The sequence below is a fragment of the Mercurialis annua genome, linkage group LG5 (assembly GCF_937616625.2).
Source record: "Mercurialis annua linkage group LG5, ddMerAnnu1.2, whole genome shotgun sequence".
NCBI lineage: Eukaryota > Viridiplantae > Streptophyta > Magnoliopsida > Malpighiales > Euphorbiaceae > Mercurialis > Mercurialis annua.
In genome coordinates, this window is record NC_065574.1 from 25,077,490 (window position 1) to 25,093,077 (window position 15,588).

Sequence of the window (15,588 nt, forward strand, 5' to 3'; positions counted from 1 at the left end):
TTTTTAGCGATTTAAGTTAAACGTTTAAAACGATACGAAACCAATCCAAACGTCTAAATCGTTACTAAACAAATCAAAACGTTTCACCTTTTTAGCGATTTAAGCCAAACGTTTACGAACATTACAAAACAAATCCAAACATTTTACCTTTTTAGCAATTGAAGCTATCGTTTACAAATATTACGAAACAAATCCAAACATTTCCCCTTTTTAGCGATTTAAGCCAAATGTTTACAAACGTTATGAAACAAATCCATATGTTTCACCTTTTTAGCGCTTTAAGCCAAACGTTCAAAATGTTATGAAACCAATCCAAACGTGTAAAACGTTACGAAACAAATCCAAACGTTTCACCATTTTAGCGATATAAGCAAGACGTTTACAAACGTTACGATACAAATCCAAATATTTCATCTTTTGAGTGATTTAAGCCAAACGTTTAAAACGTTACAAAACCAATCCAAACGTTTCAAACCTTATGATACAAATCCTAAGGTTTCACATTTTTAACGATTTATATCAAATGTTAAAAACATTACGAAACAAATCCTAATGCTTCACCTTTTTAGCAATTTAAGCCAAACGTTTATAACGTTTTGAAACAAATCCTAACCTTTCACCTTTTTAGCGACTTAAGTCAAATAATTAAAACATTACGAAACAAATCCAAATGTTTCTCCTTTTTAACGATTTAAGCCAAACATTTAAAACGTCGCGAAACAAATCCAAATGTTACGAAACAAATCCAAACGTTTCACCTTTTTAGGGATTTAGGCCAAAAGTTTACAAACGTTAGGAAACAAATCCAAAGGTTTCACCTTTTTAGCGATTTAAGCCAAACGAATAGAAATGTTACGAAACAAAACCAAACGTTACAAAACAAATCCAAATGTTTCACCTTTTTAGCGATTTTAGGCAAACGTTCAAAACGTTATGAAACAAATCCAAACGTTTAAAACGTTACGAAACAAATCCAAATGTTTCCCCTTTTTAGCGATTTAAGCCAAACATTTTTAAACGTTACGAAACAAATACAAATGTTTCACCATTCTAACAATTTAAGCCATACATTTACAAACGTTGCGAAACAAATCCAAACATTTAACCTTTTTAGCGATTTATGCCAAACGTTTAAAACGTTACGAAACCAACCCAAAGGTTTAAATACTTACAAAATAAATCTAAACGTTCTACCTTTTTAGCGATTTAAGCCAAACGTTTAAAACGTTACGAAACCAATCCAAAGGTTTAAAACGTTACGAAACAAATCCAAACGTTTCACCTTTTAAGCAATTTAGGCCAAACGTTTACAAACGTTACGGAAAAAAATCAAAACATTTCCCTTTTTTAATAGATTTAAGCCAAAATGTTTACAAACATTACGAAACAAATCCAAACATTTCAAATTTTTTTAGCAATTTAAGCAAAGGTTTACAAACATTACGAAACAAATCCAAACGTTTCACCTTTATAGAAACGTCACGAAACAAATCCAAACATTTCACCATTTTTGTGATTAAATCCAAACGTTTAAACCATAACGAAACCTATCATACGTTTAAAATCTTACGAAACAAATCAAAAAAATTCGCATTTAAAGCTATTTAAGCCAAACTTTTACAAATGTTACGAAACAAAACCAAATGTTTATCCTTTTTAGCGATTTAAGCCGAACGTTTAAAACGTTTCGATATCAATTCAAACGTTGCACCTTTTTAGCGATATAAGCCAAACGTTTAAAACATTGAGAAACCAATCCAAATGTTTAAAACCTTACGAAACAAATCCAAATGTTCCACCTTTTTAGCGATTTAAGCCAAAAGTTTATAAACGTTGCAAAATAAATCCAAACATTTAACCTTTTTAGTGATTTAAGTCAAACAGTATAAAATTAATCAAACGTTTCACCTTTTTAGCGATTTAACCCAAACGCTTACAAACGTTACAAAACAAATTGAAAGGTTTCACCTTTTTGGTGATTTAAACCAAACGTTACGTAACAAATCCAAATATTTCACCCTTTTTAGCGATCTAAGCCTACGTTTAAAACGTTACGAAACCAATCCAAGTGTTTCACCTTTTTAGCGGTATAAGCGAAACTTTTAAAACGTTGCAAAACCAATCCAAACGTTTAAAACGTTACGAAACAAATCCAAACGTTCCACCTTTTTTAGCGATTTAACCCAAACGTTTACAAACGTTACGAAACAAATCCAAACGCTTCACCTTTTTAACGATTTAGGCCAAAAGTTTACAAACGTTATGAAACAAATCCAAACATTTCACCTTTTTAGCAATTTAAACTAAACGTTACGAAACAAATCCAAACGTTTCACCTTTTTGGCAATTTAAGCCAAACGTTTAAAACGTTACGAAACCCATCCAAACGTTTCACCTTTTTAGCTATTTAAGCCAAACTATTAAAACATTGCGAAAAAACTCCAAACGTTTAAAACGTTATAAACCAAATCTACATGTTTCACCTTGTTAGCTATTTTGGCCAAAAGTTTATTAACGTTACGAAACAAATCCAAACGTTTAAATCGTTACGAAATAAATCCAAACGTTTCACCTTCTTAGCGATTTAAGCCAAACGTTTACGAACGATACAAAACAAATCCAAACATTTTACCTTTTTAGCTATTTAAGCAGTCGTTTACAAATATTACGAAACAAATCCAAACATTTTCTCTTTTTAGCGATTTAAGCCAAATGTTTACAAACGTTATGAAACAAATCCATATGTTTCACGTTTTTAGTGCTTTAAGCCAAACGTTCAATACGTTATGAAACCAATCCAAACGTGTAAAACGTTACGAAACAAATTTAAACGTTTCACCATTTTAGCGATATAAGCAAAACGTTTATAAACGTTACGATACAAATCCAAATGTTTCATCTTTTGAGCGATTTAAGCCAAACGTTTAAAACGTTACAAAACCAATCCAAACGTTTGAAACCTTACGAAACAAATCCAAACGTTTCACATTTTTATCGATTTAAACCAAATGTTAAAAACATTACGAAACAAATCCTAATGTTTCGCCTTTTTAGCAATTTGAGCCAAACGTTTAAAACGTCACGAAACAAATCTTAACGTTTCAACTTTTTAGCGACTTAAGTCAAATAATTAAAACGTTACGAAACAAATCCAAATATTTCTCCTTTTTAGCGATTTAAGCCAAACATTTAAAACGTCGCGAAACAAATACAAACATTACAAAATAAATCCAAATGTTTCACCTTTTTAGCGATTTAGGCCAAAAGTTTACAAACGTTACGAAACAAATCCAAAGGTTTCACCTTTTTAGCAATTTAAGCCAAACGAATAGAAAGGTTATGAAACAAATCCAAACATTTCTCATTATTAGCGATTTAAGCCAAACGTTACAAAATAAATCCATACATTTCACCTTTTTAGCGATTTAAGCCAAACATTTAAAATGTTATGAAACAAATTCAAACGTTTAAAACGTTACGAAACAAATCCAAATGTTTCCCCTTTTTAGCAATGTAAGCCAAACATTTTTAAACGTTATGAAACAAATCAAAATGTTTCACCATTTTAACAATTTAAGCCATACATTTACAAATGTTACGAAACAAATCCAAACGTTTCACCTATTAAGAGATTTATGCCAAACGTATAATATGTTACGAAACCAACCCAAAGGTTTAAATCGTAACGAAATAAATCCAAATGTTCTACCATTTTTAGCGATTTAAGCCAAAGGTTTAAAACGTTACGAAACCAATCCAAAGGTTTAAAACATTACGAAACAAATCCAAACGTTTCACCTTTTTAGCGATTTAAGCCAAACGTTTACAAACGTTACGAAAAAAAATCAAAACGTTTCACATTTTTACCGATTTTAAGCCAAAATGTTTACAAACGTTATGAATCAAATCCAAACGTTTCACCTTTTTAGCAATTTAAGCAAAGGTTACAAACATTACGAAACAAATCCAAACGTTTCCCCTTTATAGCGATTTAAGCCAAATGTTTAAAAACGTCACGAAACAAATCCAAACGTTTCACCTTTTTAGCAATTTAAGCAAAGGTTTACAAACATTACGAAACAAATTCAAACGTTTCCCCTATATAGCGATTTAAGCCAAATGTTTCAAAACGTCAGGAAACAAATCCAAACATTTCACCATTTTTGTGATTGAATCTAAACGTTTAAACCATTATGAAACCAATCCAAACGTTTAAAATGTTACGAAACAAATCAAAAAAGTTTCACATTTAAAGCTATTTAAGCCAAACTTTTACAAACGTTACGAAACAAAACCAAACATTTCACCTTTTTAGCGATTTAAGCCGAACGTTTAAAACGTTACGATATCAATCCAAACGTTGCACCTTTTTAGCGATATAAGCCAAATGTTATAAAAGTAATCCAAACGTTTCCCCTTTTTAGCGATATAACCCAAACGCTTACAAACGTTACAAAACAAATCCAAAGGTTTCACCTTTTTAGTTATTTAAACCAAATGTTAAATAAAAAATCCAAATATTTCACCCTTTTTAGCGATCTAAGCCTAACGTTTAAAACGTAAAGAAACCAATCCAAACATTTTGCCATTTTAGCAATTTAAGCGAAACGTTTAAAACGTTGCAAAACCAATCCAAACGTTTAAATTGTTACGAACAAAATCCAAACATTCCACCTTTTTAGTGATTTAGGCCAAATGTTTACAAACGTTAGGAAACAAATCCAAACGTTTCACTTTTTTGGCGATTTAAGCCAAACATTACAAAAATAATCAAAACATTACACCTTTTTAGCGATTTTACCCAAATGTTTACAAACGTTACGAAACAAATCCAAACGTTTCACCTTTTTAACGATTTAGGCCAAAAGTTTACAAACATTATGAAACAAATCCAAACATTTCACCTTTTTAGCAATTTAAACTAAACGTTACGAAACAAATCCATACGTTTCACCGTTTTGGCGATTTAAGCCAAACGTTTAAAATGTTACGAAACCAATCCAAACGTTTCACCTTTTTTGCAATTTAAGCCAAACTATTACAACGTTGCGAAACAAATACAAACGTTATAAAACAAATCTACATGTTTCACATTTTTAGCTATTTTGGCCGAAAGTTTACTACGTTAAGAAACAAATCCAAACATTTCACCTTTTTAGTGATTTAAGTTAAACATTTAAAACGATACGAAAACAATCCAAACGTTTAAATCGTTACAAAATAAATCCAAACGTTTCACCTTTTTAGCGATTTAAGCCAAACGTTTACGAACGTTACAAAATAAACCCAAACATTTTACCTTTTTAGCTATTTAGGCCGTAGTTTACAAATATTACGAAACAAATCCAAATATTTTCCCTTTTTAGCGATTTAAGCCAAATGTTTACAAACGTTATGAAAAAGATCCATATGTTTCACTTTTTTAGCGCTTTAAGTCAAACGTTTAATACGTTATGAAACCAATCCAAACATGTAAAACCTTACGTAACAAATCCAAACGTTTCACCATTTTAGCGACATAAGCAAAACGTTTACAAACGTTATAATACAAATCCAAATGTTTCATCTTTTGAGCGATTTTAGCCAAACATTTGAAACGTTACAAAACCAATCCAAACGTTTGAATCCTTACGAAACAAATCCCAACGTTTCACGTTTTTAGCGATTAAAACTAAATGTTAAAAACATTACGAAACTAATCCTAATGTTTCACCTTTTTAGCAATTTGAGCCAAAGTTTTAAAACGTTACGAAACAAATCTTAACGTCTCACCTTTTTAGCGACTTAAGTCAAATAATTAAAACGTTACGAAACAAATCCAAATGTTTCTCCTTTTTAGCGATTTAAGCCAAACATTTAAAACGTCGCGAAATAAATACAAATGTTACTAAACAAATCCAAACGTTTCACCTTTTTAGCGATTTAGGCCAAAAGTTTACAAACGTTACGAAACAAATCCAAAGGTTTCACCTATTTAGCGATTTAAGCCAAACGAATAGAAATATTACGAAACAAATCCAAACGTTTCTCTTTATTAGCGATTTAAGCCAAACGTTACAAAACAAATCCAAATATTTCACCTTTTTAGCGATTTATGCGAAATGTTTAAAACGTTACGAAACCAACCAAAAGGTTCAAATCATTACGAAATAAATCCAATTGTTCTACCTTTTTAGCGATTTAAGCCAAACTTTTAAAACGTTACGAAGCCAATCCAAAGGTTTATAACGTTACGAAACAAATCCAAACGTTTCACCTTTTTAGCAATTTAAGCCAAATGTTACGAAAAAAAGTCAAAACGTTTCACCTTTTTAGCTATTTAAGCCAAAATGTTTACAAACATTACAAAACAAATCCAAACGTTTCCCCTTTATAGCGATTTAAGCCAAATGTTTAAAAACGTCACGAAACACATCCAAACATTTCCCCTTTACAGTGATTTAAGCCAAATGTTTAAAACGTTACGAAATCAATCCAAACGTTGCACCTTTTTTGAGATATAAGTCAAACGTTTAAAACATTGAGAAACCAATTCAAATGTTTAAAACCTTGCGAAACAAATCCAAACGTTCCACCTTTTTAGCAATTTAAGACAAAAGTTTACAAACGTTACGAAACAAATTCAAACGTTTCACCTTTTTAGCGATTTAACCCAAATGCTTACAAACGTTACAAAACAAATCGAAAGGTTTCACCTTTTTAGTGATTTAAACCAAATGTTACATAACAAATCCAAATATTTCACCCTTTTTAGCAATCTAAGCCTAACGTTTAAAACGTTATGAAACCAATCCAAACGTTTCGCCTTTTTAGCAATTTAAGCGAAACGTTTAAAACGTTGCAAAACCAATCCAAACGTTTAAAACGTTACGAAATAAATCCAAACGTTCTACCTTTTTAGTGATATAGGCCAAAAGTTTACAAACGTTACGAAACAAATCCAAACGTTTCACTTTTTTAGCAATTTAAGTCAAACGTTAAAAAACTAATCAAAATGTTTCACCTTTTTAGCGATATAACCCAAACGTTTTCAAACGTTATGAAACAAATCCAAACGTTTCACCTTTTTAACGATTTAGGCCAAACGTTTACAAAAGTTATGAAACAAATCCAAACATTTCACCTTTTTAGCGATATAAACTAAACGTTACGAAACAAATCCAAACGTTTCACCTTTTTGGCGATTTAAGCCAAACGTTTAAAACGTTACGAAACCAATCCAAACGTTTCACCTTCTTAGCGATTTAAGTTAAACGTTTAAAACGATACGAAACCAATCCAAACGTTGAAATCGTTACGAAACAAATCCAAACATTTCACCTTTTTAGAGATTTACGCCAAACGTTTACGAACGTTATGAAACAAATCCAAACGTTTTACCTTTTTAGAGATTTAAGACAAAAAATTACAAACGTTAAGAAACAAATTCATACGTTTCACCTTTTTAGCGATATAAGCCAAACATTTAATAGGTTATGAAACCAATTGAGACGTGTAAAACGTTACGAAACAAATCCAAACGTTTCACCATTTTAGCGTTATAAGCAAAACGTTTACAAACGTTCGTTAAAAATCCAAATGTTTCATCTTTTTAGCGATTTAAGCTAAACGTTTGAAACGTTACAAAACCAATCCAAACGTTATTCAAACGTTTGAAACATTACGAAACAAATCCTAACGTTTAATGTTTTTCGAGATTTAAACCAAATGTTAAAAACGTTACGAAAAAAAATCTTAATGTTTCACCTTTATAGCAATTTAAGCTAAACGTTTAAAACGTTACGAAACAAATCCTAACGTTTCACCTTTTTAGCGATTTAGGCCAAAAGTTTACAAACGTTACGAAATAAATCCAAAGGTTTCACCTTTTTAGAGAATTAAACCAAATGCTTACAAACTTTACAAAACAAATCCACACGTTTACCATTTTTTTGCGATTGAAGCCAAACGTTTACAAACTTTACGAAACAAATCCAAACGTTTCCCCGTTTTAGCGAGTTTAGCCAAACGTTTAAAACGTTACGAAACCAATCTAAACGTTTAAACCTATACAAAAAATCCAAACGTTTCTACTTTTTAACAATTTAAGCCAAACGTTTACAAACGTTAAGAAACAAATCCAAACTTTTTGTCTTTTTAGCGATTTAAGCCAAACATTTAGAAACGTTACGAAACAAATCCAAATGTTTCTCATTTTTAGCGATTAAATCCAAACATTACAAAACAAATCCAAACATTTCACCTTTTTAGCGATTTAATTCAAACGTTTAAAACGTTACGAAACAAATCCAAATGTTTCACCTTTTTAGCGATTTAAGCCAAACGTATATAAACGTTACGAAACAAATCTAAACGTTTCACCTTTTTAGCAATTTAATCCAAACGTTTAAGACGTTACGAAATCAACCCAAAGGTTTAAATCGTTACGAAACAAATCCAAATGTTTCACCTTTTTAGAGATTTAAGCCAAAAGTTTAAAACATTACGAAACCAACCCAAAGGTTTTAAACGTTAGGAACCAAATCCAAACGTTTCACCTTATTAGTGATTTAAGCCAAACATTAACAAAAGTTACGAAAAAAATCACAACGTTTCACCTTTTTAGCGATTAAAGCCAAAATGTTTACAAACGTTACGAAACAAATCCAAACGTTTCACCTTTTTAGCAATTTAAGCAAAGGTTTACAAACATTATGAAACAAATCCAAACGTTTTCCCTTTATGGCGATTTAAGCCAAATGTTTAAAAACGTCACGAAACAAATCCAAATATTTCACCATTTTTGTGATTAAATCTAAACGTTTAAACCCTTACGAAACCAATCCAAACGTTTAAATAGTTACAAAACAAATCCAAAAGTTTCACATTTAAAGCTATTTAAGACAAACTTTTACAAAGAAACAAAACCAAACGTTTCACCTTTTTAGCTATTTAAGCCGAACGTTTAAAACGATACGAAAGCAATCCAAACGTTTCACCTGTTCAGCGATATAAGCCAAATGTTTAAAACATTGAGAAACCAATCCAAACGTTTAAAACGTTACGAAACAAATCCAAACGTTCCACCTTTTTAGCGATTTAGGCCAAAAGTTTACAAACGTTACGAAACAAATCTAAATGTTTATCCTTTTTAGCGATATAAGCCAAACATTATAAAATTAATCCCAACGTTTCACCTTTTTAGTGATTTAACCCAAACGCATACAAATGTTATAAACCAAATCCAAACATTTCACCTTTTTAGTGATTTAAACCAAATGTTACGTAGCAAATTCAAATGTTTCACCCTTTTTAGAGATTTAAGCCAAACGTTTAAAACGTTACGAAACCAATCCAAACGTTTTGCCTTTTTAGCAATTTAAGCGAAACATTTAAAATGTTGCGAAACCAATCCAAACATTTAAAATGTTACGAAACAAATGCAAACGTTTCACCTTTTTAGCGATTTAGGATAAAAGTTTACAAACGTTACGAAACAAATCCAAACGTTTCAACTTTTTAGCCATTTAAGCCAAACGTTACAAAACTAATCAAAATGTTTCATTTTTAGCGATTTGACCCAAACGTTTACAAACGTTACGAAACAAATTAAAATGTTTGACCTTTTTAACGATTTAGGCCAAAAGTTTACAAACGTTACGAAGCAAATCCAAAAGTTTCACCATTTTAGCAATTTAAACCAAACGTTACAAAACAAATCCAAACGTTTCACCTTTTTGGCGATCTAAGCCAAACGTTTAAAACGTTACGAAACCAATCCAAATGTTTCACCTTTTTAGCGATTTAAGCCAAAATATTTACAAACGTTACGAAGCAAATCCAAACATTTCACCTTTTTAGCAATTTAAGCAAAGGTTTACAAACATTATGAAACAAATCCAAACGTTTCCCCTTTATAGCGATTTAAGCCAAATGTTTAAAAACGTCACGAAACAAATCCAAACATTTCACCATTTTTGTGATTAAATCAAAACGTTTAAACCATTACGAAATCCAAACGTTTAAAACGTTACAAAAAAATCCAAAAGTTTCACATTTAACGCTATTTAAGCCAAACTTTTATAAACGTTACGAAACAAAACCAAACGTTTCACCTTTTTAACGATTTAAGCCGAACGTTTAAAACGATACGAAACCAATCCAAATGTTTCATCTTTTTAGCGATATAAACCACACGTTTAAAACATTGAGAACCCAATCCAAACGTTTAAAACGTTACGAAACAAATCCAAACGTTTAAAACGTTACGAAACAAATCCAAACGTTCCACCTTTTTAGCGATTTAGGCCAAAAGTTTTCAAACGTTACTAAACAAATCTAAATGTTTATCCTTTTTCGCGATTTTCGCCAAACGTTATAAAATTAATCCAAACGTTTCACCTTTTTAGCGATTTAACCCAAACGCTTACAAACGTTACAAAACAAATCCAACCGTTTCACCTTTTTAGTTATTTAAACCAAATGTTACGTAACGAATCCAAATGTTCCACCCTTTTTAGCGATTTAAGCCAAACATTTAAAACGTTACGAAACCAATCCAAACGTTTCGCATTTTTAGCGATTTAAGCGGAACGTTTAATTGTGAAACCAGTCCACACGTTAAAAATGTTACGAAACAAATCCAAATGTTTCACCTTTTAGCGATTTAGGCTAAAAGTTTACAAACATTACGAAACAAATCCAAACGTTTCACCTTTTTAGCGATTTATGCCAAACGTTACAAAACTAATCAAAACGTTTCACCTTTTTAGCTATTTAACCCAAACGTTTACAAATGTTGCGAAACAAATCCAAATATTTCACATTTTTAACGATTTAGGCCAAAAGTTTACAAACGTTACGAAGCAAATGCAAAAGTTTCACCTTTTTAGCGATTTAAACCAAACCTTACGAAGCAAATCCAAACGTTTCACCTTTTTGGCGATTTAAGCCAAACGTTTAAAACATCACGAAACTAATCCAATCGTTTCACCTTATTAGAGATTTGAGCAAAACTATTAAAACGTTGCAAAACAAATCCAAACGTTTAAAACGTTATGAAACAAATCCACACGTTTCACCTTATTAGCTATTTAGGCCAAAAGTTTACTAACGTTATGAAACCAATCCAAACGTCTCACCTTTTTAGCGATTTAAGTTAAATGTTGAAAACGATACGAAACCAATCCAAACGTTTAAATCGTTAAGAAACATATCCAAACGTTTCACCTTCTTAGCGATTGAAGCCAAACGTTTACGAAGGTTACGGAACGAATCCAAACGTTTTACCTTTTTAGCGATTTAAGTCGTCATTTACAAATATTACGAAACAAATCCAAATATTTCACCTTTTTAGCTATTTAAGCCAAATGTTTACAAACGTTATGAAACAAGTCCATACGTATCACATTTTTAGCGCTTTAAGCCAAAAATTTAATACGTTATGAAACAAATCCAGACGTGTAAAACGTTACGAAACAAATCCAAATGTTTCACCATTTTAACGATATAAGCAACACATGTACAAACGTTACGATACAAATCCAAATGTTTCATCCTTTTAGCGATTTAAGCCAAACATTTATAACATTACAAAACCAATGCAAACGTTTGAAACGTTACGAAACAAATCCTAACATTTAATATTTTTAGCGATTTAAACCAAATGTTAAAAGCGTTACGAAACAAATTCTAATGTTTCACATTTTTAGCAATTTAACCTAAACGTTTCAAACATTTTGAAACAAATCCTAACGTTTCACCTTTTTAGCGATTTAAGTCAAACGTTTAAAGCGTTTCGAAACAAATCCAAACGTTTCACATTTTTAGCGATTTAGGCCAAAAATTTACAAACGTTACGAAACAAATCCAAAGGATTCATCTTTTTAGCGATTCAAACCAAATGTTTGCAAACATTACAAAAAAAATCCACACGTTTAACATTGTTTGCGATTTAGGTCAAACCTTTACAAATGTTACGAAACAAATCCAAACGTTTCCCCTTTCTAGCGATTTGAGCCAAACGTTTTAAACGTTACGAAACCAATCTAAACGTTTAAAACTATACAAAACAAATCTAAATATTTCACCTTTTTAGCAATTTAAGCCAAATGTTTATAAACGTTACGAAACAAATCCAAACTTTTTGCCTTTTTAGCGATTTAATCCAAACGTTTAGAAACGTTACGAAGCAAATCCAAATGTTTCACATTTTTTGCAATTTAAGCCAAACGTTACAAAACAAATCCAAAAGTTTCACCTTTTGATGCGGTTGCGGAGACGGATTTTGAGTTCATGGAGAAAAGGGAACGCAAAGTGATGTAGATTCTGCCGAACCTGAAATGTGTGAGATTTGGGCGGTTCCGGAGTCTAACTTTATTGGAAACGGGCCAGCGATCAATAACCATGGGCTTAGCCCATGGGCTACGTCGCTTTTAGGCCGAATTCCATCATTTGGGCCTTCAAAATGGCGTTTTTGTGATTTCAGCAGTCTTTAAGACTTTTTAGTTTATTTCGTTTTACACCTAATTTAGGGTTTTTATTTTGTCTTAGTATTTAAACAACCTTATGTGTTGTTCAATGGAAATTTTAAATGTTTTGAGACAATTTGATTATTTTTTTAAATATCGGTATTCAATTGAATCAACGACTTTTGATGACTATTGCCTAGTATTCTTTAATTAAATCAATAGGTTTTAGAAGTTAATTGCTGGCATTATTTTATAATCAACAACTTTTAAAGTTATCTTATTCTTTATTGTGACTTCCGCTACATCAGTTGGTATCAAAGCTAAGTTCGTTTCTGGATTGAATCTTGCCGGCAAGGAGAAATCAACGTGTGGAAGAGGTATACGAACGCGACCATATTCGTCATGTCCAACAGCGACTCGATGAAATTGACCAATGAATGGAAGAACGGATGGATCGAATGATGGAACAGATGACGGAACAGATGGGTGCGTTGTTGGCTAACCAAAACAGGGCTAACCAACCACCTAACGGAGACCAACACTTGCCACGAGCAGAATTTCCTGCGTTTTGGCGATAAGGAAGATGAAGAGTATTATGAGGAGGCTCCACAGCGACGGCAGAGAGGGCGCGTTGATGATGATCGACGACGTTGGGAGAGCGGGATATGGACTGAAATTCTTGAATTTTATGGGGGGCTGAAATCTGAAGAATTCCTTGATTGGCTAGCCACGGTAGAGGAGATTTTGGAATTCAAGGATGTACCAGCTGGCAGACGTGTACCCTTAGTGGCAACCAGATTTTGTGATTGGACAACGGCGTGGTGACAGCAGTTGAAATTGACGCGCAGCCGACTGGGAAAACCCAAGATCAACACGTGGGAAAAGATGAAGAAGCACTTGAAAACTGCGTTTCTGCCTTATAATTTTCAGCGATTAATGTATCAAAAATTGCAAAATTTGAGGCAGGGAAGCAAATCTGTGGATGATTATACCACAAAATGTTTCCAATTGATTGCTCGAAATGAGATACAAGAGACTGAAGTTCAGTTGGTTACGAGGTATATTGGTGGGTTACGGGTATCAATTCAAGACACGGTCAATCTGTTTGATCCGGTGTCGCTTTCAGCCGCTCATCAAAAGGTGCTGCAGATTGAGAAGCAGAGAAGGTGCACAAGCAGTTTTAGCAATTCTGCGACAGCAGGTGCCTCTGGCAGTGGCAGTAGTGGAGTGGAGAACAAAGCAGCAAGTGGTACCGTCAGTAGAGGTACGAAAAATTTTAATCAGTTTCCTAGACCTGCTGGTAGTAGTAATATTTGTTGCTTTGGTTGTGGTGAGATGGGTCATAGGCAGGCAGACTGTCGAAAGACCGCTGCAAAGAAGACATTTTTTTGTGGATACTGATGATTTTGTCGATGAGGAATTCGAGGTGATGGTTGACCCAGTTTATGGCAGTGGCGAGGGACTTGAGGAGGAGGTGGCCTCTGGTGATACGGGGGTTGCGCTGGTCCTGCGGCGGGATTGCTTAACACCCAAGGCAGCAGATGAGAATTGGATGCGGAGCAATATTTTTCAGTCCACTTGCACTATTTTGGGGAAGGTGTGCCGTTTTTTCATTGATGCGGGCAGTTGTGAGAATATCATCTCGACAGAGACAGTCCAGAAATTGGGCATTCAGACCGAGAAACACCCCAAACTATACAAATTAGCGTGGCTAAAGAAAGGTGGCGAGGTTAGTGTATCGTTTCGTGCTCTAGTGCTTTTTTCCTGTTGGTGCACGATATAGGGATGCTGTTTGGTGTGATGTTGTCACCATGGATGTGTGTCATTTATTGCTAGGGCAAACTTTGCAATTCAATCGTAAAGTTATGCAGGATGGCCGAAATAACACTTATAGTTTTGTGCTCGAAAGTGTTAAAATTGTGTTACAGCCTAGTCGTGGTGTGGATGCAACGAAGCCTGTAGAGAGTAACACTAATTTGCTATCTTTGGCGAAATTTGAGGAGGAGATGCAGACTACAGAAACTGTGTATGTGTTGATTGGGAAAGAAAAAGTTGAGGAACCTCCGGTACCAGCATCAGTCACACCACTATTGGCTGAGTTCGCAGATGTGTTTCCAGATGATCTATCGTCCGCTTTACCACAGTTGCGTGATATTCACCATCACATTAATTTGGAGCCAGGGGTAGCCTTGCCTAACAGACCTCATTACAGGATAAGTCCTACAGAGCTTGAGGAGTTGCGGAGGCAAGTGGAGGATTTGGTTGCTAAGGGGCATGTGTGTGAGAGTATGAGCCCATGTGCAGTATCAACCCTTCTAACACCTAAGAAGGATGGGACTTTTCCTATGTGCGTGGACAGTCGAGCAATTAATAAAATCACAGTGAGGTACCGTTTTCCTATTCCACAGCTCGATGATTTACTTGATCAGATTAGCGGGGCGACGGTTTTTACCAAACTGGATTTAAAGAGCGGATATCATCAGATTCGCATCAGAGTTGGGGACGAGTGGAAAACGGCCTTCAAAACCCGTGAGGGGCTGTATGAGTGGTTGGTGATGCCGTTTGGGTTATCAAACACGTTGAGTACGTTTATGCGTGTGATGAACCAAGAACTTAGACCTTTTATCGGTAAATTTGTTGTTGTGTATTTCGATTATATTTTGATCTATAGTGCTAATGTTGAAGTGTACCTTCAGCACTTGCGAGAGGTTTTGTGTGTGCTTCGCAGGGACAGTCTATTTGCTTCCAGAAAGAAGTGCGCTTTTCTGACTTGAAAAGTGTTGTTTATGGGAAACATTGTGTCTGAGGAGGGGCCGCAAGTTGATGATTCGAAAATTAAGGTAGTTAAGAATTGGCCTCATCCGAGTACCATTACATAAGTTCGGAAGTTTCATGGGCTGGCTTCTTTCTATAGGCGGTTCATTCCTCATTTCAGTAGTATTATGGCTCCTGTGACTGACTGTATGAAAGGTGTGAAGTTTGATTGGACAGAGGCGGCCGAGGCAGGATTTCAGCAGATCAAGATGCGGTTGACGACTGCTCCTATTCTAGTTCTGCCAGATTTTTCACAACCTTTTGAGCTGCATAGTGACGCTTCGAAATTGGGGATTGGGACAGTTTTGAGTCAAAATAGTCGACC

General features: G+C 33.8%; 1 protein-coding gene across 1 annotated transcript; it reads left to right on the top strand.

Annotated features, from left to right (window-relative positions):
• Nucleotides 1-13,334: 13,334 nt before the first annotated feature.
• On the top strand, nt 13,335-15,223 carry LOC126681757 (uncharacterized). The gene is made up of 3 exons (XM_050377306.1): nt 13,335-13,713; nt 13,796-14,215; nt 14,286-15,223. The coding sequence occupies exons 1-3, from the start codon at nt 13,335-13,337 to the stop codon at nt 15,221-15,223; spliced, it is 1,737 nt and encodes a 578-aa protein (XP_050233263.1).
• Nucleotides 15,224-15,588: the final 365 nt, after the last annotated feature.

Excerpts from the sequence above, each read along its gene's own strand:
- LOC126681757 (XM_050377306.1), top strand. The coding sequence starts at position 13,335 with ATGAAGAAGCACTTGAAAACTGCGTTTCTGCCTTATAATTTTCAGCGA. Across the intron at positions 13,714-13,795 it reads AAGTGGTACCGTCAGTAGAG|GCAGGCAGACTGTCGAAAGA; the intron begins GTACGAAAAATT and ends GATGGGTCATAG. Across the intron at positions 14,216-14,285 it reads TGCTCTAGTGCTTTTTTCCT|GGCAAACTTTGCAATTCAAT; the intron begins GTTGGTGCACGA and ends ATTTATTGCTAG.